Source organism: Rhineura floridana, chromosome 7 (genome assembly GCF_030035675.1).
Source record: "Rhineura floridana isolate rRhiFlo1 chromosome 7, rRhiFlo1.hap2, whole genome shotgun sequence".
NCBI lineage: Eukaryota > Metazoa > Chordata > Lepidosauria > Squamata > Rhineuridae > Rhineura > Rhineura floridana.
In genome coordinates this window covers 113,201,412-113,226,116 of record NC_084486.1, presented here as the reverse complement: position 1 = coordinate 113,226,116, position 24,705 = coordinate 113,201,412, and the positions used below count along the sequence as shown (strand labels likewise).

General features: G+C 44.9%; 1 protein-coding gene across 1 annotated transcript; it reads right to left on the bottom strand.

Moving 5' to 3' along the window:
* Positions 1–2,422: 2,422 nt before the first annotated feature.
* On the bottom strand, positions 2,423–5,269 carry CHST2 (carbohydrate sulfotransferase 2). Its single transcript, XM_061634469.1, has one exon. The coding sequence runs from the start codon at positions 4,204–4,206 to the stop codon at positions 2,881–2,883; it is 1,326 nt and encodes a 441-aa protein (XP_061490453.1). The 5' UTR covers positions 4,207–5,269; the 3' UTR covers positions 2,423–2,880.
* Positions 5,270–24,705: the final 19,436 nt, after the last annotated feature.

The following is a 24,705-nucleotide window of genomic DNA, read 5'->3' as shown; positions in this document are numbered from 1 at the left end:
CCCTAAAAACAACCCTGTGGGGTTGATTAGGTTTGGAGACAGTGACTGACCCAGTGAGCTTCATGGCTGAGTGAAGATTTGGACCTGGGTTTCCTGGGTCTTAGTCCAACACTCTTAACCGCTATATCACAGTGACTGACAGTGCTGTGTGAATGTCTTTTTTCATACTCTAGAGAACAAACTCATTTGTCCCAATGGTTCAGTACCTATTCCTGGTGAAAAAATGTGAATGAGATTTGGTCTCAGGAGTCAGAACTGCTGGTAGAAGAAAGCCAGGGACCAGTATTCCAAGTCCACTAGCACTTAACTCAGCAGGACTTTTAAAAAAGGCAGTGTCCTCAGCAGAATAGCCTGCTTCCTTTCTTTATGGCAGTGAGTGTAGAATGGCACTACAATCCCAGTAGAGGCAGCCTATCTCCCTGATCAGAGTGTTTATGGATACTGAGTGTATCAGCTATGAAACAGCACCGCTTTCACCATCCTCAACTCCTACTGGCCACAACCAGCACAGCTAATAGGTGTAGTCCAAAACATCTGAGGGCACCAAGTTGGCAAAGGTGAATAAAATGTATATGGTTGTGTATACAATGGAAGAAGAGAAGCACTTAATGTAACAGCAGGTGACCACTGTAGGGGGGAAACAAGCTTCCAGCAGCACAATCCTAGGCATGTCTACTCAGAAGTTAAGTTCCACATTCCACTGAATTCAGTGAGACTTGTTTCCAGGTGAGCATGTACAGGATTGCAGGCTTAATTGCCTGAAATCAAATGGTACCTCTGGAGATGGAATTCAAATGAACTGAGGCAAACAGCCGAAGACAGAATGCCTGGGATCCTCTTAATACAAACCTAGAATACTGATGTGGTAGCAAACATTTAGTTCTGCTGTTAGGATAATTCAATTAAGATACACGTTGTTGATCATTAACTCTAGAAGTCATCACTTGGCATCCCCAGAGATGTGTTCTAACTCTGTGAGCTTTCCATTAGGACTATTTTTAAAACTCCCATTATACAATAAGAGCTGCTGCAATGGTATTTCTCTTTACACTGTTGGTCAACCAAGAGTAATTTTAATTTTATGAAGGGACTATCATTAAAATCATCATCATCTGATACTTTTTTCAGTGAACTAAACTGGTAATTTACAGCCCAAACCTAAACTCGTCTATTAAGAAGTTACATACCACTGGGCTGAATGAAGCTTAGTCCCAAGTAAGACATCATTTACTTCTTTTCCCAGTTGCAATTATTTTATTACGAATGTATTAGCCTGTCTATTGTCTGTGTTTCTTTAGCCTAAAATTCATTATTATGATAAGAAACTTTATTACAGCTTTCACACACCATCACTCATAGAAACAGCTTTCCCAGACTTTGTCCTTATTGTATTCCTTTGACAAATTATTTCTATTCTCTCAAGGCATGATATCTAGGTAGGCAACATCCATGGGCTTTTCCCTAGGAACGTCCATGTATCCATTAATTGACAGGAAACAGAAAGGAAGTAATTTGATCCCTTTAAACCTCAGACCTTAAAGCAGACCTTGTATGAAATTACTTTCATTTAAAAAAAAAACCACTTCAGAGAACAATGTCACAATACTCAAACAAAGTAGCTATAGTCTGCTCATCAAAGGGCATCATTTTGGATTGTGCAAATCCAGGTTCCTCCAACAAATTAGCAAGGCTGAAAGCTTCTTTTATCAGATATGATTATGAGTCTGTAAAACTCTCAGTGGATGGGGTGGGGCTCTCTCCAAAACCTTACTTTAGTAACAACTCTGGGATCTCCCATTACAACATTGTATGAGCAATACATTTTACTTCACTGAATGCACATGATCAGTGCAAGTATATCGAGAAGAACATTCTAACATGATTTGTGCTTTCTATAGAGAAATGGCCACTTGACTCACTGCTTCCTTTTTACACTTGTCTAACAATGCCATGACAGAAATATCTATATATTTCTGTCATATTTCACAACTGAATTAGCAGCTGTTGTATCTCACAACTGAAATAAATGTAATTATATATTAATTATGTACAGAAACTATATTACTAGAACGGCAAAAGGTTGTCGGACTTAAAAGTGGAACTTAAAAGCTATTTCAGTTCTACTTTGCTTTTCCACTGAGGGGTATTTACTAAACTATGTGCCTACTTGGCACTTAAGCCTCCACCTGTACAGTGGCTGTTAAGGATACATTCTGAATAGTTATTTCTAACTTTCATAGGGATAGTAGCATTATTTTATTAAAAAAGCATGCATCCACAGCTGTTTTCTCAAGAAAACATAACCAATATTTTTGCAATTATCACCTGTATTTTCAAGATGGGCATAATCAATATGTGCAACTCCCAAACAATTAAGTCATTGTAAAATGAGCATATTTTATTGATTTCTTCATTAACCTCACATTTAAATCTTTACACAAAAGTCCAGTCCTCTGCATGTTGCTTTACTGGGTATTCCCCCATTTCAGCCTCCTCCTCACCACACACCCCCACCCAAAATAATGTTTCAGCAATTGTGCAAGTCCTTCATGATCACCATCACAACAAGAAGTATGTAAAAATTCTAGTACATACTGAAACACGTGCCTTGCACACTTTTGGAGAGGGAAAAGGCCTTACAAATACTCACTGAAGTATGTGTGCGTTTTAAATTATTGACAACCCAGCAATGCAAAAACATTAAATGTGTGCAATCCTCAATAGTCCCTGGGTAGATTGCAATTGTCTTCCTGGACACATGTCCTTAAGAAAGAGCCACATTTTGCTTGATCTCTCTGTCTCTCAAGTAAACAGAACTGTCAGCAAAGTTGTAGATTGCTCTCTAAATGAAACCCCTTTCTATAGAAGCCTGCAGTCCATTCACAATCTTGGTTTCCTAAGCAAGGTCTTGCTGAGATCCTTTACTTCTTCTGGACCACTGACTCTCTCATAGCCTAGAATGGCCATGGGCTGGTGGCAATACTCCTCAACTTGCTTAATCTGCAGAAAGCTTAGCGCTGTCCTCCAGGCATTCACTGCCTGGCTAGCATTCCTGGCAGAGACCACAAAGGGTTTGGAGGAGTACCCAGGCCCACTGGTCATGTTGAGAGCAAATTTCTCCATCTCAGTGCTCACTGCTAGGTTGACAAATCCATACACCTGCCGCAAAGTCTTGATGGGGTCTACTACGAGGTCCTCATAGCGGACAGCCATATAGCTACCCTTCAACCAGTCAGGTGGGTGCAAAGCAGTTTGCAAGGTCTTTGCCATGCTGCCACAGATCACCTCCATGGCCCCTAAGGCGTGGTAGTCTGAGCCACCTCCCCCTTCCTTCTTGCTGTTCAGCTTATGCCCTGCATCCAGGAAGGGCATGCGATGGATGCGGGGGTCCCTGCTCCTCACTACCTGCAGGCTCTCCCGGATGAGCCCATGGCGGGACTTGATCCTGGAGCTAGCCACTGCACGGGGGTCTCTCACCAGGTGTATGACTTTGAGAGCCAAGGATGGGTCTTGCATAAGCGGTGCCAGTACTCCAATGTCAAAGACCCGCACGCCCTTGATGACTAGGGTGTGATACTTGAGGCACTCTTCCTGGAGCAGGCTGAGCTGCTGCGGCGGGCACTTCTTGCACAGCTTGTCATCCACCATGCCCACTACCTCTTTGCGGTAGGCCGGGCAGAGCGGCGAGGAACAAATCACCTTGTTGGTGGCTGCCCCAAAGATGCCCAAGGTGGTGAGGTTCTTCCCTGCCCCTGCCGTGCTATAGAGCTGGAAGACAGAGAGGTCACAGCGATAGAGGGAATTCAACATGTCCCGGGCTGCACCCTGCAAGGAGACAGCATCACCCGGGTAGAGCTTCTGCCACACATGCCACACTGGCTCATAGAGGAAGAAGACCTCTGGGTTCTGGTTGAAGAGCTCCCCGAAGAAGGAGGATCCCGAGCGCCAAGTGGTGAAAACGTAGACCAGCTGCCGCTTGCGGGCAAGGGGCACTGGGGGCCCATAGAGGGCCCGAGTATCTGATCGGGACTGGTAGGTGTAATAAGGCAGCTGCTGTGGGTAGGGGGTGCGGCGGGCGGGCGAGGGTTCGCTGCACTGCGGTGGCCCCTTGTGCCACTTATAGTCCAGCAAGTTGAGCATGGTGAGGAGCAGGAGCAGGACGTAGCCCAGGCAGAGCACCAGCGCCTTTCTGCGGAAAACCTTCATGCCGGCAGGCTGGAGCCGGGGCAAGGGAACCAGCCCTGCCAACTGTTGCACATCACAGGCAAACTCTTGGGTGAGCAAATGGGCCGGGGCGCCTCCGGCCACCCCAGGGCTTCCCCCCAGGGAAAGAGGGCATCTTCCCCTCTCTCCAGGAGACCAGCCTTCCTTCCGGGCAGCCCTTCACTGCTCTCCGAGATACCCGCCGGGCCCGGCTGGACATGGGCGCCTCCTGCTGCAGCTTCCCCCACCCAGGGTTCATCAGAAGAACAAGAACTCCTCACTGTTTTCTTTCTCGCTTTGCAAGCTCCGAGGATTGCCCGGAAAGGTCTTTCTTCGCAGGACTGGAAGCAGCCACCCAGCGCCAACCAGTGCCCAGGCAAGCGCCCAGGCGGGGGGGGGAGAGGGGAGGGGCACAGGAGGAAGAGGGGACTCCTTTGCACCAAGTTAACGCATCATCCCAGGTAGGCTGGTCCTCGGCTCCTCCGCCAGCCTGAGGAGTTTCCGCTCTGCAGCCGAAGCGCCAGGCGGGGAAGGGAGGCAGAGCCGGGAGAGTGGGTAAACTTTAACAGGCTGCCGAGCTGCCGATCGCCGGGAAAGTGCCTTGCGCCTCGGGGCGCCGGGGGGGGGCGGACTTAAACCGCAGAGGCAGCAAGTCCTCCTGTGTGCCCGGCTAAGCTTGGATTCCCCTGCACCGGTGAGGGCTCCAGGAGGTGCTTGACGGAGGAGGAGGCCGAATGCGAAGTGCGGCTGATGGCTCGCTGGATATCGCTCCAACTTGCCTGCTCCTGCTCATCGCTCCCAAACGCCCGCCAGGCGCTGGATCCAGCAGGACGGGAGGAGGCAGAAGAACCGGCCTCCCTGCAGCAGCTGCCGGCGCGGGTTCCGCGATGCTCAGGCTCCGCCGCTCCATCGCCAGCCCATCGAGACTTTGGACGCGAACCACTTCTTCGCGCGGCCCCCGGGACGCGAGAGGCAGAGTGCGCGACGCAACCGGAGCCAAGAGGCACAGGCAGCGGCGGTGCGACAGTCGCGACAACAGCAGCAGCAGCAGCGCCCGCCCGGTTCGCTTCCCCCTCTGCTGAATGGCCGAGGAGCTGCAGCCTCCAACGCAATCACCCCCGGCCAGCCCCCGCGGCCTTCCTCTGGCCTCCCCATTGGATGCCGCGCCTGCCACTCGCTGACTCTCCTCCCCCCCACTCCTTCCCTCCCAGGCCAGGGCTGTTGCTGATTTTGAGGTTCTGCTGCGGAGAGACGCGGCTGGCTGGCGAGGAAGGGCAACTGTGATCAGCTGGCTGCCCGCATCGCCACACGGCCCTCCCGCTCGTGTGTGCTGCCATCTGCCCCCAAAACAGCCCCGCTAAGCTCGCCTTGCTCCATTCCCCACCACCACATCCCCTCCTGCTGGAGATGGATCGCGAGGAAAGTTTTTTTCCTCCAAAGTCGAGCCAGCCTTGGCAGCTGAGCTTCCGTCGCCTACAAGGAATCTTCTCCCGTCTTCTTTCCAGTAAATTATCCGCTGCACCACAGGTCCCGATGCTCTTCAGTCAGATAGTCTCTGGTTGCACAGAAATCCCTTTAAAAGAAAGAAAGTTTGATCTTGCGCCTCTAACCATAGCTCCTGCAAGGCATCAGCATCGACCCTAAATAATTAGGTTAGGCCACAATAGGGTGATACCAGATAGGGTAGAATCAGGCAGGCAGACAACTGTTTGAAACTGAAAACGCAGAACAATTTTGTGTATGCATCCAAAAAAAATTACCTGCTTTGTTCAGGAAAGAGTGCATAGGGTTGCAGCCTAAGTCGTGTGTGTGTGTGGGGGGGGTTATGTTTATATAGGAAGCTGCCTTATGCTGGAACAGTGAGAGGAAGATGATCCTCCCTAGCAGCATAGTGCATGTAGGACCAGCCCAGCTCCTTTAAGCTCTATGGTTAACTGGATCATGAAATAATTTGGCTACTTAGGCACATGGGAAGCTGTGTCCGGCCAGGTCTGACTGTCTAGTACAGTATTGTCTACATACTGACTGGCAGAGGCTCTCCGGGCTTTCAGGCAGGGAACATTCAGAGCCCTACCTGGAGATGCCAGGGATTAAACCTGGGACCTTCAGTGTGCCAGGCAGATACTCTACCACTGAGCTACAGCTCTTCCCCTAATTAAGATGGGGCTGACAGCTCAGCAGCTCTATTGAGTCCACCATGTTATATGGCTGCCTGGCACACTGACGGTACCAGGTTCAGGTACAGTTAAACATTTGCCCACAATTTCGCACAAAGGAAATGCAAGGAAGCCGATGTGATTGGACCAAGCTACATTTGAAGCAGGTGGCTGGACGCCCCACTTTCATCTTTCTTTCTTTCTTTCTTTCTTTCTTTCTTTCTTTCTTTCTTTCTTTCTTTCTTTCTTTCTTTCTTTCTTTCTTTCTTTCTTTCTTTCTTTCTTTCTTAAATGGCCAGATTTGATGGGAGCAGCCACAGCATGGGGCGACAGGACAGAAAGTTTAACCTTCCTTTCCTTCCTCAATCTAATCTCCTACCCCCCCAAGCTGATGCGATCACTGTAACAGAGAGAATCACAAGTACAGATATTGTTTCTCGTTTCTTCATCTCAGAGCTAACAGCAGCCTGTGGAAAATCAAGGAAATGGTGCATGAGAAAAGGTTAAGCACCCCCAGCCTGCTTCAACCACATTTGGAGCCTTCTGCACGTTTTTAATTTTAAAAAAAAAACAGTTTTAGGAGATCCAATTATGGATCTCCAGTGAAATGGGTGGTTTGGCCCTGACAGCCAAGCAGGAGATGACAGGAGAGATCTGTGACCAAAATCTCTAGCTGCAGGGAATGGATTCACATTGGGACTAAAGCACAAGGGAAGGGCTTAACCTTTTCCACAATGCCATTTTTTCCCAATGAAAAATGCCTCTATATATTCTCCCCCTATTTCCCCCAGGTGTTCACGGTGGGAAGGGGCTGTCATCCCCCCCGAACCATAACCCCCCAGATTCCCAACTTTCTTTTGAGAGAGAGAGAGAGAGAGAGAGAGAGAGTTTCTAGCATTTATAGGACATGAGATACGAGGCAAAATGTACAGGCACTGTTATTCTCATTTTTTGTGAAAAACTAATCTTTTAGTTTGTGAGAAAGCAATCTTTACTTTGCTTTTCCACCCCCACCCCCAGCAAACAAGCTCATGGTTAAGCAGTCCTTCCCCACTGCCCTGGTGCCAGTTCAAATCAGGACTCCAGCCACTGCTATTCAGTGTAAATAAATGGCAGGAAATCCTGTTTACAGATCTTCCACATCATACATGGTTATGCCCTTAAATGATAACTCTACAATTTCTGGGGACTGAGCCCCAATGAACTTAATGTAATGTTTGCATACGTAAACATGCTCAAGACTGCACTGTTTTGCCTGTCGGCACAAAAGCAACAGAGAATCTCGGAGCAGCTTAAAAGCTAACAAAAGTCATGTTACCTTGTGGATTAAAGCCCATTCCACCAGAGGCACAGAGCTGGTTGCAAAGAAGCTAAATGATGGTTGGGGGGGGGACATTTTGCAAGATGAAACGGAGAAGTCAGTGCAGACATTCCAAAAGCAGAGGTATCACCCATGAGTCCATTTACTGAAGTAAACAAGAAACAAAGAGAGGAAAGATGTTAAATTTCACACTGTAACGTTACATCAGTTAGGTTTTGCATGCAGTGCTGTGGCCAAGTCTGAATGCAATGTGATCAGGTTTAGAGGATATATACATTTATTTGTTTGTTTGTTTGTTATTTGATTTATATCCCGCCCTTCCTTCCAGCAGAAGCCCAGGGCATTAAACAAAAGCACTAAACACACTTTAAAACATCATAAAAACAGACTTTAAAATACATTAAAACAAAACATCTTTAGCTTTCAAGAATCTTAAAAAAAAGGTTAAAAACATCCTGTTTTTAAAAAAGGGTTTAAAACGTATTAAAAAGCAATTCCAACCCAGACGCAGATTGGGATAAGGTCTCAACCTAAAAGTCTTGTTGAAAGAGGAAGGTTTTCAATAGGTGCCGAAAAGATAACAGAGATGGTGCCTGTCTAATATTTAAAAGGAGGGAATTCCATAGGGTAGGTGCCACCACACTAAAGGTCCGTTTCCCATGTTGTGCAGAACGGACCTCCTGATAAGATGGTATCTGCAGGAGGCCCTCACCTGCAGAGGGCAGTGATTGACCGGATATCTAAGGGATAAGATGGTCTTTCAGGTATCCTGGTCCCAAGATGTATAGGGCTTTGTACGCCAAAACTAGAACCTTGAACTTGGCCTGGTAGCAAATGGGCAGCCAGTGCAATTCTTCCAGCAGTGGCGTGACATGTTGGTGATACCCTGCCCCAGGGAGCAGTCTCACCACCACTTTTGCACCAGCTGCAGCTTCCAGACCAACCTCAAGGGCAGCCCCACATAGAGCACATTACAGTAATCCAGCCTGGAGGTTACCAGTGCGTGGACAACAGTGGTCAGGCTATCCTGATCCAGAAATGGCGGCAGCTGTCTTACCAGCCAAAGATTGTAAAAGGCACTCCTAGCCACGGAGGTCACCTGGGCATCTAGCGACAAAGATGGATCCAGGAGCACCCTCACCCTCAAACCTGCTCTTTCAGAGGAAGTACAACCTCATCCAAAGCAGGCAACTGACCAATTATCCCAACTCGGGAACCACCAACCTACAGCGCCTCCGTCTTCCTAGGATTCAGACTCAGTTTATTGGTCTTCATCCAGCCCACCACCAAGCCCAAGTAGCGGTCCAGGGCTTCCACGGCCTTTCCCAATTCAGATGTTACAGAGAAATAGACCTGGGTATCATCAGTGTACTGCTGACACCTCGCCCCAAATCTCCTGATGACCGCTCCCAAGGACTTCATATACATGTTAAACAGCATGGGGGACAAGATGGTACCCTGCAGCACCCCACAGCACAACTGCCAGGGAGGTGAAAGACAATCACCCAATGCTATTCTCTGAAAATGACTTTGGAGATAGGATTACAACCACTGTAAAACAGTGCCTCCAATACCCAGCTCACCAAGTCGGCCCAGAAGGATACCATGGTCAGTGGAATCAAAAGGTGCTGAGAGTTCAAGTAAGAGTAACAGGGTCGCACTCCCCCTGTCCTTCTCCCGATAAAGGTCATCCATCAGGGTGACCAAGGCCGATTCAGTCCCATAACCAGGCCTGAATCCAGACTGGAATGGGTCAAGATAATCTGTTTCATCCAAGACTACTTGCAATTGCTGCGCCACAACCCTCTCAATCATCTTCCCTAAGAAGGGGGTATTTGCAACCGGTCGGTAGTTGTCACAAACCAATGGGTCCAGGGTGGGCTTTTTCAGGAGCGGTAGGATCACCGCCTCTTTCAAGGCAGCTGGAACCACTCCCTCCCACAATGATGCGTTGACCGCACCCTGGACCCACCCGGTCAAACCCCCTCAGCAAGCTATAATAAGCCAAGAAGAGCAAAGGTCAAGAGGACATGTTGCTGGCTGCATCATCACAAGCACCTTGTCCACATCATCACGCTGCATCAACTGAAACTGTTCCCAAGAAGTTGCAGCAGACGTTGCACTGGACAACTCATTTTAGACCATAGCAGATGTGGAGAGGGCATCAAGACTACTACGGAGGCGAGCAACTTTACCCTCAAAGTGCCTTGCAAACAATTCACAGTAGGCCTCCAAAGGGTCTAAGACTCCATTTCCTGGAGTTGATGTCAACAGACCCCTGACAATACGGAAAGCTCCACTGGACGGCTACTTGAGGATGCCATGGAGGCAGAGAAGTGGGCCTTCTTCACTGCCCTCACTGCCACACAGTAGGCACAGTTATGATGTTTTACTCGTGCCAAATCAGCCTCATAGCACATCTTTCGCCACTTGCGCTCTAGCCATCATCCAGCCTGTGTCATTGCCCTTAGCTCACTGGTGTAGCAAGGTGCAAACCGGGCTCCACAATGCCAGAGAAGGAGCTCGGGGGCAACCGTATCAAGAGCCCGATGCGCCTCGCTGTTCTACAGCATGGCACGGGATTTAACAGGGTCACCTGCTCTATGTACTGGGACCTCCCCCAGGGCATTCAGCAATCCAGTAGATTCCATTAGTCTCTGGGGGTGGACCATCTTAATCTGTCCACCACCCCTGCAGGGAAGGATTGGAGCCATAAGTCTAAACATCACTAGGAAGTAATCTGACTATGACAATGGGGTGACATCCACCCCCTATCTCCAGACCATCCCTTCCACCATCTGGAGCAAAAACCAAGTCGAGGGTGTGCCCTGCCCTATGTGTTGGGCCAGTGACAACTTGAGACAGCCATGAAATCCGAAGCCGGAACACTAGAGACAGCCTCAGCGTGGACATTGAAATCACCCAGCACTATTGTTCTGGGCTCCTCCAATACCACAGCCAAGATGGCCTCAGCCAGCTCAGTCACAGAAACTGCTGGGCAGCAGGGTGGATGGTACACCAGCAGCAACCCTAGTTTACTGTCTCCTTGTCCCAACACCAGGTGCAGGCTCTCACAGCCAGCTTCAAGACAGAGCGGTTTCCTGGTGACAGAGATGGAAGTTCTGTAGACCACAGCAACTCACCCCCCTCTCGTCCCTGAATCCTGTGCTGGTTTTGCACTGAGTATCCAGGTGGGCAAATTTGGGTCAGATCAACTCCACCCAGCTCACCCACCCAGGTCTCGGTAATGCACACCAAATCAGCACCTTCATCCACAATCAAATCATGGATGAGTGTGGTCTTATTGTGTACCGATTTGGCATTAAACAACAACACACACAGGCCAGTGGGCACAGCAGATGAGCAATGAGGGACCCATCCATGAGAGGAGTGGGAGGGAAGAACAAGGCATACCTAGCCTTGCCTTTGTCTTATATGATAATTCACCTTCCCCCCCCATGGCTATACTTCCCTCTACCTGTGATCACTGAAATTGGGGCGGCATCAACCATGTCCCTCCTTACTAAGACTCCTCCTATACACGTAATATGGACCCAATAAGAGCCCACCAACAAAACCTATCTCAGCCAATTATCCCAGTAGGCCTCTGCGAGAATTGGGAACAGTCAGACCCACTCAATATTTATCACATAGGGGACATATACTCCCCCCCATCCCACACCCAGGGAGGACCAGCCTTCTGCCAGTTACAGACTCTCACTCTGAAGGCATCTGACAACTTTGTCCTGTCATTCAGTTCACTGCACAGGCTCTCGCCCTGCGCAGGAACTACACATGAGCCACACATCCTCCCCACTACCCAAACAAAAGAAAGAAAGCAATAGCAGAGGGTAGCACCCACACCGTTGGGACTCCCTAAGTGGCTCCCCAAGCACAGCTGGGCTTATATGCCTCCTGACCCAGCCAGGAGCTGATACAAGAGGCTGCACGATTAACTGCAGCCTCTCTCTGGAGCCAGGGTGAGGCAGGGGGCAGTGCCGTAACTAGGCAGGTGCAACAGGTGCACAGGCCCAGGGCCCAGGACGAAGGGGCCCCTGAAATGGATTTGCTGAAATGAAAATTATTTATAAACAATTGTTATATCGTATTTGTTTTATTATTATTATTGCTGAAATGAAAATTATTTATAAACAATTGTTATATCGTATTTGTTTTATTATTATTTCCCCCCCCCAAAAAAATTAAAGGGCCCAAAAATAAAACCTTGCACAGGGCACATGAAAAGCTAATTACGCTACTGGCAGAGGGTCCCAGTCCTTGCAGCACTTACCAGGGACCTCAGCTATCTCAAAAGACAGCAACCCAAAGGAGCAAGCAGCAAGCACCCAGATGCTCAGAGACTCACTCCCAGGGCAGGTCTTCTTCAGTCCCCCTAGTGCTGCAGCTGTACATGATAAAGAGATGGGGGAGGTAAGGTTTGACTAACATTAAGTCCCATTGATTTCCATGGGTCTGCTCTAAGCATGACAGCCAGTGTGGTGTAGTAGTTAGAGTGTTGGACTACGACCTGGGAGACCAGGGTTTGAATCCCCACACAGCCATGAAGCTCACTGGGTGACCTTGGGCCAGTCATTGCCTCTCAGAGGAAGGCAATGGAAAACTACCTCTGAATACCGCTTACCATGAAAACACTATTCATAGGGTCACCATAAGCCAGGATCGACTTGAGGGCAGTCCATTTCCATTTTCACTCTAAGCATGACTTAAGTCTGGATCCATCTCATATTTATATAGAACAAAATCTTTACACACACTCATTCTAAAAATGTATCTGCAAAATATACACAAATCCCCTGAGTAATTTATTTTTTATTTCTTACATTATACCCTACCTTTCCTCCAAGGAGCTCAAGGTGTTCACTCCCCATTTTATCCTCATAATAACCCTGTGAGGTAGGTTACACTGAGAGACAATGACTGGTCCAAGGTCATCCAGTGCGTTTCAAGGCTGAGTGGGGATTCAAATCCAGGACATAGCCCAACGCTTTAACCACTACACCACACTGGCTCCCTTTGTGGTCCCAAATACATTGTTTTGGCACTTTGCTCTTCCATGCTTCTTTTTGTGTTGCTGTACTCATTTGGGAAGCTTCCATTGTTGCTAGACGTAATATTAGCAGTTACCTATTGACATGACTGCCATCCAATGACTAAGAACTCTTGGATACACTGAAAAAGGGAAATAGCTGCCTCAGGTACACAATATACTGTTAATTCAACCTACATTTGTTGGGAAAGCATATGGATTCATTATATATTAAAAACCTAAATTTAAATGAGCACATCCAGGAATAATATGATATCATATTATGATATCATATTTGAGGATATGACTCAGACCCATATATGTTGTCCATTGCAAGGCCCCTCAATGTTTTGTCTACCCTCTAGCTTGGATTCTTCCTCTTCCCTACTGCAAGGCTACCCTACAGCTCAGTCTCAGAGTATAAGGAGACCTCCACTATCCCTCACTTGCCTATGTAAATATTAAATAGGTTCCTTTATGCCTCACATAGTATGCATTGTGATCTTGATGCATTCACCTTCAATGGATAAGAAAGTAAATATTTAATTTACTCCCTATAAACAGTAAGATCCGGGTGCTCATTTTGTGTCTAGATTTACATAAATTTCAAACACACCGTTTTTGGATTATCCTTAACCACAATGTTTACTTAGTACAGAAACAGCATTTTAATTAGCATTAATTTCACTTCATGTACTGGTCTTCTGATTTAGTATTTTAGTTTTAGTTTAGTTTTTTCAGCTGTTTATAAATATGTATATTTACTGTTTTGATTTTTTCTTAAATAGATCTCTGAAGGATTATAGCTACCACCCTGGGCTCCTGCTGGGAGGAAGGGCAGGATATAAATCAAATAATAAATAAATAAATAGCTATTGAAAGTTATATTAATTTGTGTATATGCAAGCAATATTTGCACACATAATGGTAGATACACAGGTTTCCCCTTTCCTGTGAATTTCTCTTCTCATTGAGTTTGGTCTTAAGTGTTTGTAAATTTTGATTTTCAGAAGAAAAGCAAGGGGGGGGGGGAAGCATAGAGCATTGAAAGAGGAAGTGAAGAAAACAACGCATATGCAGCTGTAAGAGGAAGTGTGAAAGAGTGTCACTCTCTCCACTTCCTCTTTCAGCTTTATCTTCTTTTGAGGGGTAAGAAAGGTAACCACCTTCACCACTTCATTATGAAGGGAGCAATGAGTGGAGGAAAAAGGGGGCTCACAGATTTTGTGGGCACCAGGGAAGTCTGTGGGAGCACTATTATGCCCATAGATGCCATACTTGTGATCCCAGGGATAGACAAACAAGTCCCCAGCATGGGGGATATTTGCAGACACCTCATCATTTCTGCAGCCAGACCAAGGAGACATACAGTATGTTCATCATTGTGTTCAGTTAATTAAAGGTTCACATATGCATGCAGAACTGTACGATTCTAATCCTAACCTGTTGAAATGTAAAGCCTGAGCTATTGCTATGATAGAGACGCCTTTATTAAGAGTCCCACTTTTTCACTCTTAATGATAGTCTTTCCTTGTCCCTTTCAAAGTCCTGTGTCGAATCTTTATCCCTTGGCTTTCGTCCTGCCTAGCTTTGTATGCTCATCTGGCTCAGATTCAACAACCTCATTAGCTTTCTGAAGGAGGCTCATTTTCCTTGCATAAATGCATTTTTGCTCATGTGAAGTTCTGCATTTTACCGAATTAACAGTAAGCCACAAAATATGATTGATCTATGTTTTGTAGATATATCAGTCTTTGCATTTTAACTGTCTTCTTTGTTAACACATGATTTCACTGTTAGAATATTGCGATATGTTTTGTCTTCAATTTTGTGTCCTATTATCTATTCTGCAGAAGAATATGTGGATCATAACAGCGCTGCCCAACAAGGTTAAATGAAAATTCAGATTTGAATTGCAGCCTATATTATTCATATGTTTTCACCATCTGCCCCCTCTGGTGTCCAAATCGTTCTTGCCACTTGCTTGATAAGAAAATGAGGATTCTGTGCCTTATCCAGGCACACTAATCATGATACATTTTTAAAAGTATATCAGTCTAATGTCAGGCCACTGTCTTTAACTGTGACATTTGTAACTCTATGCAAAAAAAGAAATAGGCATAGAGCAAAATCCTATTTGCGTATACTCAGAAATGAGTTCAGTGGGCCTTACTCCCAAGTAAAAGCACATGAGATTGCAGACAAATGCTTACCGGGGGGTTAACCCTCCCCTGAACTCAATGGGATTAACTTCTGAGTAGATATGAATAGGATGGCACTGTCAGAGTGCTATCCTATGCATTTTTCTCTGTAGTGAAATAGCACTGTGTTCACCGTGGCTTACTTTCTGGTATCCATTTTAGGAGTGAAGCCTCGGAGGGTGCTTTGCCACAGAAATCATAACACACTCTCATGAAAGGTCGAAGAACTAATCAATAACATCCCTTTTATTCCTATTTCAATTAAATAACACAGAGCTTATATTTCCCCACTGTCCGTTATAGTTTTCTTTTCTCTTTTTCTTTCTTACTATGAATTTATTATACTTACACTTTGCTTTTATATCCACTTCTTACCATGTTCCCTTTGCTGCTTCCAGTGCCTCCTAGGAGGAGTAAGGAGTCAGCCCTGAACCATCTAGCTTGGTACAATGACCCTGCACCTAAGGTTGCTAACTTTACTTAAACCAGGCTACTGTTGCCCCTTGGAGCACAGCAAGAACCAGCATTAGAAGTGAGTGTTGGGCGAGCAATTCATGCTTTACTGTTCATTTTTATCTTGTTTTTTTATATTTAATATGTATCAATTAAATGTGACTGTATCATCCTGTATACCAGGAGCAGCCAACATGGTAACCTCCAGATGCTCTTGGACAACAACTCCCATCAGCCTCAGCCAGCATGGTCAATGGCCAAGGATGACAGGTGTTGGAGTCTAACAACATCTGAAGGGCTACCTCTGCTATATACTAACAATGAGCTATTTTTCAAGGAAGAATCCTTATGTAGCCAAAACAGCACCATCCACATAGAAGAGAGGTGTATTGGCATGCTTTAGAAAAACAAAAACAAAAAACAGAGAAGATGATCCAAACTCAATTCAGTGCATATTGAGCATGCTCAATGGCCACACTTTGTTGAGTATCTCTTGGGGGGAAATGGGAAGCCAGAAGTGGTAGAGGTAGAGTAATATGGAAGAGGGCATGGTTGGCTGGCTAGAACCCTGAATAGGAGCACTCCACACTGCTACATTTTGCTGCAGGTCCTGATTGTTTCATTGTAATATTCAATCTGACTTGTTGACATTGTGTTTGAATTTGATATATTTTGTAATTGATTGTTTTTACAATTTAGTACTTAAGTTTAATATTTATTTGATGCTTTCTATGAGCCACTTTGGGCAAGGTATACCATGAAAAAGCAACATATAAATCAACAAAATACTAAAGTATGGGTGGTATCCAATTAAGCCATAAATAAACAAATATAAATAAACAGTTTTGCTAGTGGATGCAGTTTTGGCTTAAGTGCTTGCACTGATGGAGCTGTTTCATTGGACACTCCCCTCTTATGTTTAGTTTGAGACTCCTAGTGTTCCCTCATCCATATCCACACTTCCTTAGCTGAATCAGGAGTGGCCAGACTCAGACCAGCGTTCCCAAAATCTGGTACCTTCAAATGATGTTGGGCTACAATTCTCAACAGACCCAGCCAATGTGACATGAGTTGTAGTCCACAACATCTGGAGGTCACCAGGTTGGTTGGGGAAGGTTGCCCAGACATTCACAGGGCCAATACATTGCAGTATTCTTAGAATCTGTGCAGCCAACTGTTTCTGTAGAGCACTCACTCTATTCCTGACCCTGTTTCAGTAGTTAATAGCACAATCCTATATATGTCTACGTAGAACAGCGGTTCGCAAGCTCCCTCCCCCCCACAGACCACTTGAAAATTACTGAGGGTCTTGGTAGACCACTTAATGATTTTTCTGCCTATTGTAGCAGTTGTAATGTGCTGTGGTGTATGATTTTTAATTGTATTTGTTGTTTCTTTTATTTCTTATAATTGCTTCTTTTATTTCTTATATATTGTATTTTACTGTATTCCAATTTGCGTTCCATAGCATTCAAATTGTAACACAATAAAATGCAATAAAAGAAATAAAGGAAGCAATTCAAATACAATTAAAAATCAATATGAATATTTAATGTGATGGATGTGGCATCTCCTGTCTTCAACCACAGATCCAGACACACCATAATGAAGCTCACAGACCACAGTTTGGGAGCCCCTGACGTAGAAGTAAGCCCCATCAGTTTGCTATTAAGTGCAAATTTTGAGGGATGGCTGTGTTTCATATATTCACATGTTGTTTTGGAAGGTGTGGGTTAGGTAGATTTGCCTTTACATGAGAACTGAATCAAATCCCCCACACACACAAATTTGCCACTCCCTTACCACCACGGAGAAGGAGAAGGCAGGAGAGGAGGACCCCCAGGCTGAACGATACAGCAGATTCCTTGGCAACAGCCTCCCCGAGAGGGCCAGACTGCAGAGGAAGAACAGAACGATGAGGCACCACACTGCAGGAATAGCGACAGGCAGCACACTGCAATACCCCCCCATGGTTGGACTTAGGCAGATATTTGCCCATCCCACCCTGCAGCCTGTCGCTTTCCCTGCAGTGTGGTGCCTCATCTTCCCATTTCTCCCCTGCAGCCTGGCCCTGCTGAGGAGGTTGTTGCCAAGGCCTCTGCTGTATCATTCGGCCAGGGGAGTCCTTCTCTCCTGCTTTCTCCTTCTCCATGTTAGTAGGGGGTGGGCAGAGCAGCAAATTCGTGATGGTCTGATCCCATCCCACTTCAAGTATTATGGCATTCCTGCTCACTTTAAAAAGGCAATACCCGGTCCTTCCAGGCCTCTACCACAACAGGCAATGCCTTCTAACCCACACCGTATATCGCTGCCACCAGGACCTTTACCCTAGGTCCAAATTCTTATGCACTTCAGGATGTGAGGATATGTTGTGAACTTTAAAATTAAAGTTCACCACTTCTGTTATCTTTTCCACGCCTTTTGGAGACCTTCCTCTTTCAACAAGCCTTTTAAGTAGAGGCGTTATCCCAGTCTGCATCTGTTCTGGAATTGCTTTTAAGATGTTTTTAAAGTTGTTTGTAAAGATATTTTTAAGATGTTTTCTTTTAATATGTTTTTAAAGATGTTTTGTTCTAATATGTTTTAAAGCTTTTTGTTTTTAAGATGTTTTAAAGTGCTTTTAGTATTTTTGTTTGCTGCCCTTAGCTCCTTCTGGGATGAAGGGTGGGATATAAATTTAATTGATAATAATAATAATATACTGTATTACCCTCCCTTTCTCCCTGTAGTAACTGAGCATTAGGCATGGGATGATGAAAATGAAATTAATATGTCTGATAAATATAACACAATAAAAAGTCACAGTTCTAACTGAACCTAACCATACACTGATTATATCTCTCTGTCTCTAAACCAGTCTTAACAGTCTCTGTCACTCAGCCCTACCCGTCCCTATCGCCTGTCCGACCCTATCACTCTCCAAGCCCTATCCCTATCTGAATCACAAGCGCGCACACACACACTTTCTCTATATCAGACTTCTCTTCCCCCCTCCTTTCAACCAATCACCATTCACTTGAAAATACTCACTCCCTGACTCACTCAAACAGATGCTACTCACCATAAACAGCATACATTTTAAACATCAGTAACATCCCAAATATGTATACAGTTGGAGCCTTAATTCCATCCTATCCCTGGTCCAAGGGATCAGACACCTCCCAAGACATCTTGATGTATTGCTTCATTTGCTACACGGGGGGGGGGGTCAATTGCTGTCAGCTTAGAGGTACAGTTCTCCTCTAGACACAACGGATTTGGCAGTGTTGCTAGATTACACCAGAAGGCCACCTGCTCTGCACAAAAATATGATCTAAGTTCTGTTTCTCATACTGTCTTTACCTCTTTGTGTGGCAGCTCCTGCTGTGTTGTTCAGGCCAACTCCTTATAAAACACTCCTCAGAGAAGCCTCTTTTCCTTAGCTACAGATGTGTCCACAGCTGGTTTATACTAGCGGACACAGTTTGCCAAATACCTTTTACATGGTTGTTTTTAACCGGCACTTAATTGTTTGAAAGCTTCAGGGAGAATGTTGTATGTGGCTTTCCAGCAAAGCCAGGTAAAAGGATTGGCACCTTCTGTGGCTGTGCTTAGTCACTTTCCTCTCCAACCCCAATCCTACTTTTACTTACTGAACCACCATATTCTGGGTATACTGATCCTTTTCCCAGTTCTTAGAATTAACTAAGGCCAAATCAAAAATTCATAGTTAATAATTTATTTAACAAATGCAACCTATTTTTCTGCTTGTTGAATATTTATGTGTAGATCCATTTCTTCAAAACATTCTCATTAATTAGAAGTATTCCATGAATGTTGTTGGTTTTTTTAAAATCATTGTTCGATCACAAGAACATTCCTCAATATTTACCATGGGCCACATTCTTTGACCAGCAGATCTGTGCTACATTAAACTCCCATAAACATCAAATTATGGTCCATGTGGCCCTTCATGAGGTATCTAGACACAGCCATTTTTAAAATGCTCATTTGACAGCAGCATTCCTTGAGATCAAGAAAGACACAGACTAAGACCTGGGAGACTAGGGGAGGTATTAAACTAACTTTTTGTGCTAGTGCTAGAGCTGGCACTAACGCAGCTGGGTTTTCCCCCTCTCTTTCCCCCACATGCACCACACGCAGTCTCCAGATCTCCTCTGGAGAATTGGGAGGAAAACCCAGAAAAGATTTATTTATTTATTTATTTATTTATTAAATTTCTTAGTCACCCATCTGGCTGGTTCTCCAGCCACTCTGGGCGACATACAAATTAGCATATCAGTGCAATAAACATTAGAATCTGAGCCAATAATAATAATAAAATCTAATCCTCCCCAAAGGCCTGCCTGAAGAGCCAGGTCTTTACAGCCTGGTGGAACTCATTACAGAGGGGGCAAGGCAGAGATCATTAGGGAGGGAATTCCACATGGTGGGGGCCACAATTGAAAAAGCCCTTTAGAAAGTGTGCAGGGGAAAGAGAGGGGAAGATTGTTCCATCACAAAAGGAGAATCCTTGCACTGACATATCGATTACTTAGTGCAATGTTGAATACAATCCTAGTTTACAAATCCCCGGGCCAGCCACTGTCTCTAAGCTTGAACTACCTCGCTGGGTCATTGTGAGGATAAGATGGGAAAGGGGAGAGAACTGTATATGCCCCCTTGAGATTCTTAGAGGAAAAATGGGATATAAATGTGATTAAGTACAATAAAAGTTAAGAACTTGGTTCCATCTTAAAAACTGTCCAATTCCAATCAACCAATTGAATAGTTCAAATCAGCCTTCCCCAACCTGATACCATCCAAATGTTTTATTTATTTATTTATTTATTATTGTTATTATTATTTATTTGATTTATATCCTGCCCTTCCTCCCAGCAGGAGCCCAAGGCAGCAAACAAAAGTACTAAGAACACTTTAAAACATCATAAAAACAGACTTTAAAATACATTAAAAAAATCTTTAAAAACATTTTTTTTAAAAAGCTTTCAAGACATCTTTTTAAAAAAGGTTAAAAACATTGCTTTTTTAAAAAAAGGTTGAAAAATATTAAAAAGCAATTCCAACACAGATGCAGACTGGGATAAGGTCTCAACTTAAAAGACTTGTTGAAAGAGGAAGGTCTTCAACAGGCACTGGAAAGATAACAGAGATGGCGCCTGTCTAATATTTAAGGGTAGGTACAGCCACACTAAAGGTCTGTTTCCTATGTTGTGCGGATCAGACCTCCTGATAAGATGGTATCTGCAGGAGGCCCTCACCTGCAGAGCGCAGTGATCGACTGGGCATATAAGGGATAAGACAGTCTTTCAGGTATCCTGGTCCCAAGCTGTATAGGGCTTTATACACCAAAACTACAACCTTGAACTTGGCCTGGTAGCAGACTCCATCTCCCAATGGCTAACATGGCCAATGGTCAGGGATGATGGGATTGTAGTCCAACAGCAGAGCTTGGAAAAGTTACTTTTTTGAACTACAACTCCCATCAGCCCAATCCGGTGGCCATGCTGGCTGGGGCTGATGGGAGTTGTAGTTCAAAAAAGTAACTTTTCCAAGCTCTGTCCAACAGTATCTAAAGGGCACTAGGTTGTGGAAGGCTGGTTTATGTGATTTTTCTTTAGGTGCCTAAACAAAGAATCCAGGACCTAACTTAGGCAGCCAATTTTAAGAGATGTGCAGTTATGAGTGCCAAGACAACTTCTGAAATGAAATAATTTTTTTGAGATACATCCTTTTTCCTGAATTAACCAACTGACCATATAGTAAACATAGAGCTCTAGTTAAATTCAGCTAGTCATTGGGTTGAACCATTGCCTTCCCTCCCCCGTGGAATGTCTCCCACTCTTCTCTTTTTCCTCTGTGTCTATTGCAGCTTCCCACATCACTCTGCTAGAGATGAAGAGCCACTTAACACATTAGCCACATTTTTCTTATTCAGAAGAGGGTGATGAAAGACAGGGCCCTGAGGAGGCAAGTTCTTCTTTTTACATGAGTGAGCTTCCCGTCTACACTTGCCTTTTCTGAAAAACAGGAAAGGCCGTAGCTCAGTGGTAGAGCATCTGGTTTGCACATTGAAGGTCCCAGGTTCAATCCCCAGCATCTCCAGTTAGGGTTGAGAATGTCCCGTCTGATACTTTGGAGAGCTGCTACCATTCCGTGTAGACAGCCTCATAGTGAGCCAAATGGACTGATGCTCTGATTTGGTAGAAGGCACCTTATGTGTTCATAAGCAGAAAAAACAATTCATGAGTCCAGTTAACAATAGAGCTGAAAGGAGTTGGGACTAGTAGGCTGTTTTTCCTATATACTATGCTGCAAGGCAGGATCATCTCACCCTCACTGTTCCACAGATGAATATATGCAATTCAAATAACAGTGTGCTACTGTCCAAAGATCAGATATGCAATGCAGAGATAGCACTAGATTATTCAAAACAGAAAGCCAAGCCACATGATACAAAGGCATGGAAAATAAACTAGATCATTTGATCGTGTGGGGATGGAGGGACAGATTATGTCCAGGCATCATGACCAATTATCCATCCATCATGCTTTCCCAAAGGAGATGTTGGGAACACCATTTTACTAAACCCAAAGATCAAGATTCCAGGGAAGGGGATATCAAGATTCAGCAAGGTTCCAAGGCCACTCTTGGATATAATTCAAGGTTAAATGGTAAAACCACAGTGAATTACATAGGAATGTCACAATTTTTCATCAGCAAAGGGATTTGTACAATTGACCTGCAAACTGCAATTTCACTTTGCTTGTGGCAATGTGAAAGCAAATGGGTTGGGATAAGTAAGAATAGCACAAGACCCCAGTCTAAAGTCTAAAAAATCCTAATAGCTGTAGTTTGTTAAGGGTGCTGACTTCACTATCCTACAGTTCCCAGCACCCTTAACAAACTTTGGTTCCCAGGATTCTCCATGACTATTAAAGTGGTATAATAGTGCTTTAAATATATGATGTGGATGTGACCAAACCTGTTCTGTGAAAAGAAGGTGCTTTCATTTGTGGAAGGAGAGTTGCTCATGAATACATTGGATCTCATCCAAGATCATTTAATTTAGAATAATCTAATAAGAAATAGATTTAACTTCAGCTAGTAACCAAGAAACCAAAACTTATGACTTTTAATAATTCAATAACATATTATCAATTTATATTTGCACAGGTTTTCCTTTCTTCCCTTTTATCCAAACCCACTGAAATCTTAATGGGGAGAATATGTCAATGAATGTGTATAATTGTATCTGCAGTTCAGCAGGTATAGTAATGATACTCACAGTTATCATCCACACTGTAAATTCTTCAAATGATGAAAATTCCTTGGGTTGCATGGGGTAGCAGCAATGCTCATGGTTGCTTTCGGGTGCTATTAGCTTATGTTTTAATTATACTTTAAATGGTGTTCCACTTTATTTTTATTGTACTATTGAATACCTGGTGGTGGTCTTCCACTAAGCTGTAGAGATTTGAATCTGGCTGCTTTTGGAGAGGCAAACTTTCACCAGAGTAGCTGAATACCAGTAACCAGTGGTGGGTGGTGCCTATTGGGACTGGTGGGGCGGAAAGCAGGGAGCCCCTCAGAAAGCTGAGCCACAGCCAATGACAGGCAGAGCTAACTAATCCTAATTTTGTCCCCATCCTCCTCCCAGCTGAGTTGTACAAGGGTAACACTGAGATTAAGGAGGAGGAGGCCGGCAGTCAGGGACACTCATTGGACTGGTTGTCAGTAGACACAGAGGTGAGGTGGGGGCGGCTGTGGTCAGACTTAGGTTTGTGGGACAGCAGCCCATAAGCCTTTATGGACCAGCCTTCACTGCTAGTAACTGAGATGTCTTCATTCCTCATAGATAATCTCTTTGAACATATCATATTAGTCTATCTGTACCTGATGGGCAGAGCGATTCAAACCCACCCCTTACAACAGGCTGGGCTGGGGATTGGATTAGGTAGAGGTGCCCTCCATCCAGCTTTCCTGGCTCAGCTGGCCTCTGGATGCCTGGCACCAATGGAGAGATACAAGGGTCACTCCATCGGCACTGATATCTCTTTTCCGTCAGCCAAATGGTTGCACAGGAGGCCTGCTTGCAGGAGCCAGCGGAAAGCCCTAGAACAGTTGGAGAAAGGATGGGGCTGACTCAGGATCTGCTAGAGAGGTCTCTCAGATCAGATGGTGGATATTCAACCTGTTCTGGACGGGGTTACACTCCCCTTGAAGGAGCAGGTTCGTAGTTTGGGAGTTCTTTTAGATCCTTCATTGTCACTTGAGGCCCAGGTAGCCTCGGTGGCACGAAGTGCGTTCTATCAACTTCGGTTGGTAGCTCAGCTACGTCCCTATCTGGACAGCGACGACCTTGCTTCAGTTATCCATGCTCTGGTAACCTCAAGATTGGACTACTGCAATGCGCTTTACGTGGGGCTACCTTTGAAGATGGTTCGGAAACTGCAGCTCGTGCAAAACGCTGCGGCCCGATTGTTGACTAGTACCAAACGATCCGAACATATAACACCTGTTCTGGCCCGTTTGCACTGGCTGCCTATATGTTTCCGGGCCAGATTCAAAGTGTTGGTTTTGACCTATAAAGCCTTACACGGCGTGGGCCCGCAATACCTGATGGAACGCCTCTCCTGATATGAAACTACCCGTACACTGCGTGCAACATCGAAGGCCCTCCTCCAGGTACCGACTCATAAAGAGGCCCGGAGGATGACGACAAGATCTAGGGCCTTCTCAGCGGTGGCCCCCGAACTATGGAATAGTCTCTCTGACGAGGTGCACCTGGCGCCAACTTTGCTCTCTTTTTGGCGCCAGGTTAAAACGTACCTCTTTTCCCAGGCATTTTAATATTTTAATATTCTTAGTATATTTATTACATCTTAGTATACTAGAACAATTATGTAATATGTTTTTAGTCCTTGAATTTTGTTATGTGTGTGGTATTGATATGTGATTTTATTATATTGTATTTTAAATTTATGCTGTTCACCGCCCAGAGAGCCGTTGGCTGTGGGCGGTATAAAAATTGAATAAAATAATAATAAATAATAATAATAATAGAAAACCAATCATCCTGTCTCACCCACCTTCTACAGTGGCTGCAGATGTAGTAGTAGTCCCTCTGCTCTGCAAAGCCCCAGCAGTGGGAGGGGTGAATTTGGATTGCACCCTAATTGTTTAATTGAACTGATGTAAGCTGTCATTACTATTTCATTCAATACAGAAAGTGCAGTGTATAAATATCTGAAAATTGCTTTCCCCTCCCCCTTTGCATTCCTTTTTCCTCATGTGCCATGTCTTTTCGATTGTGAGCCTAAG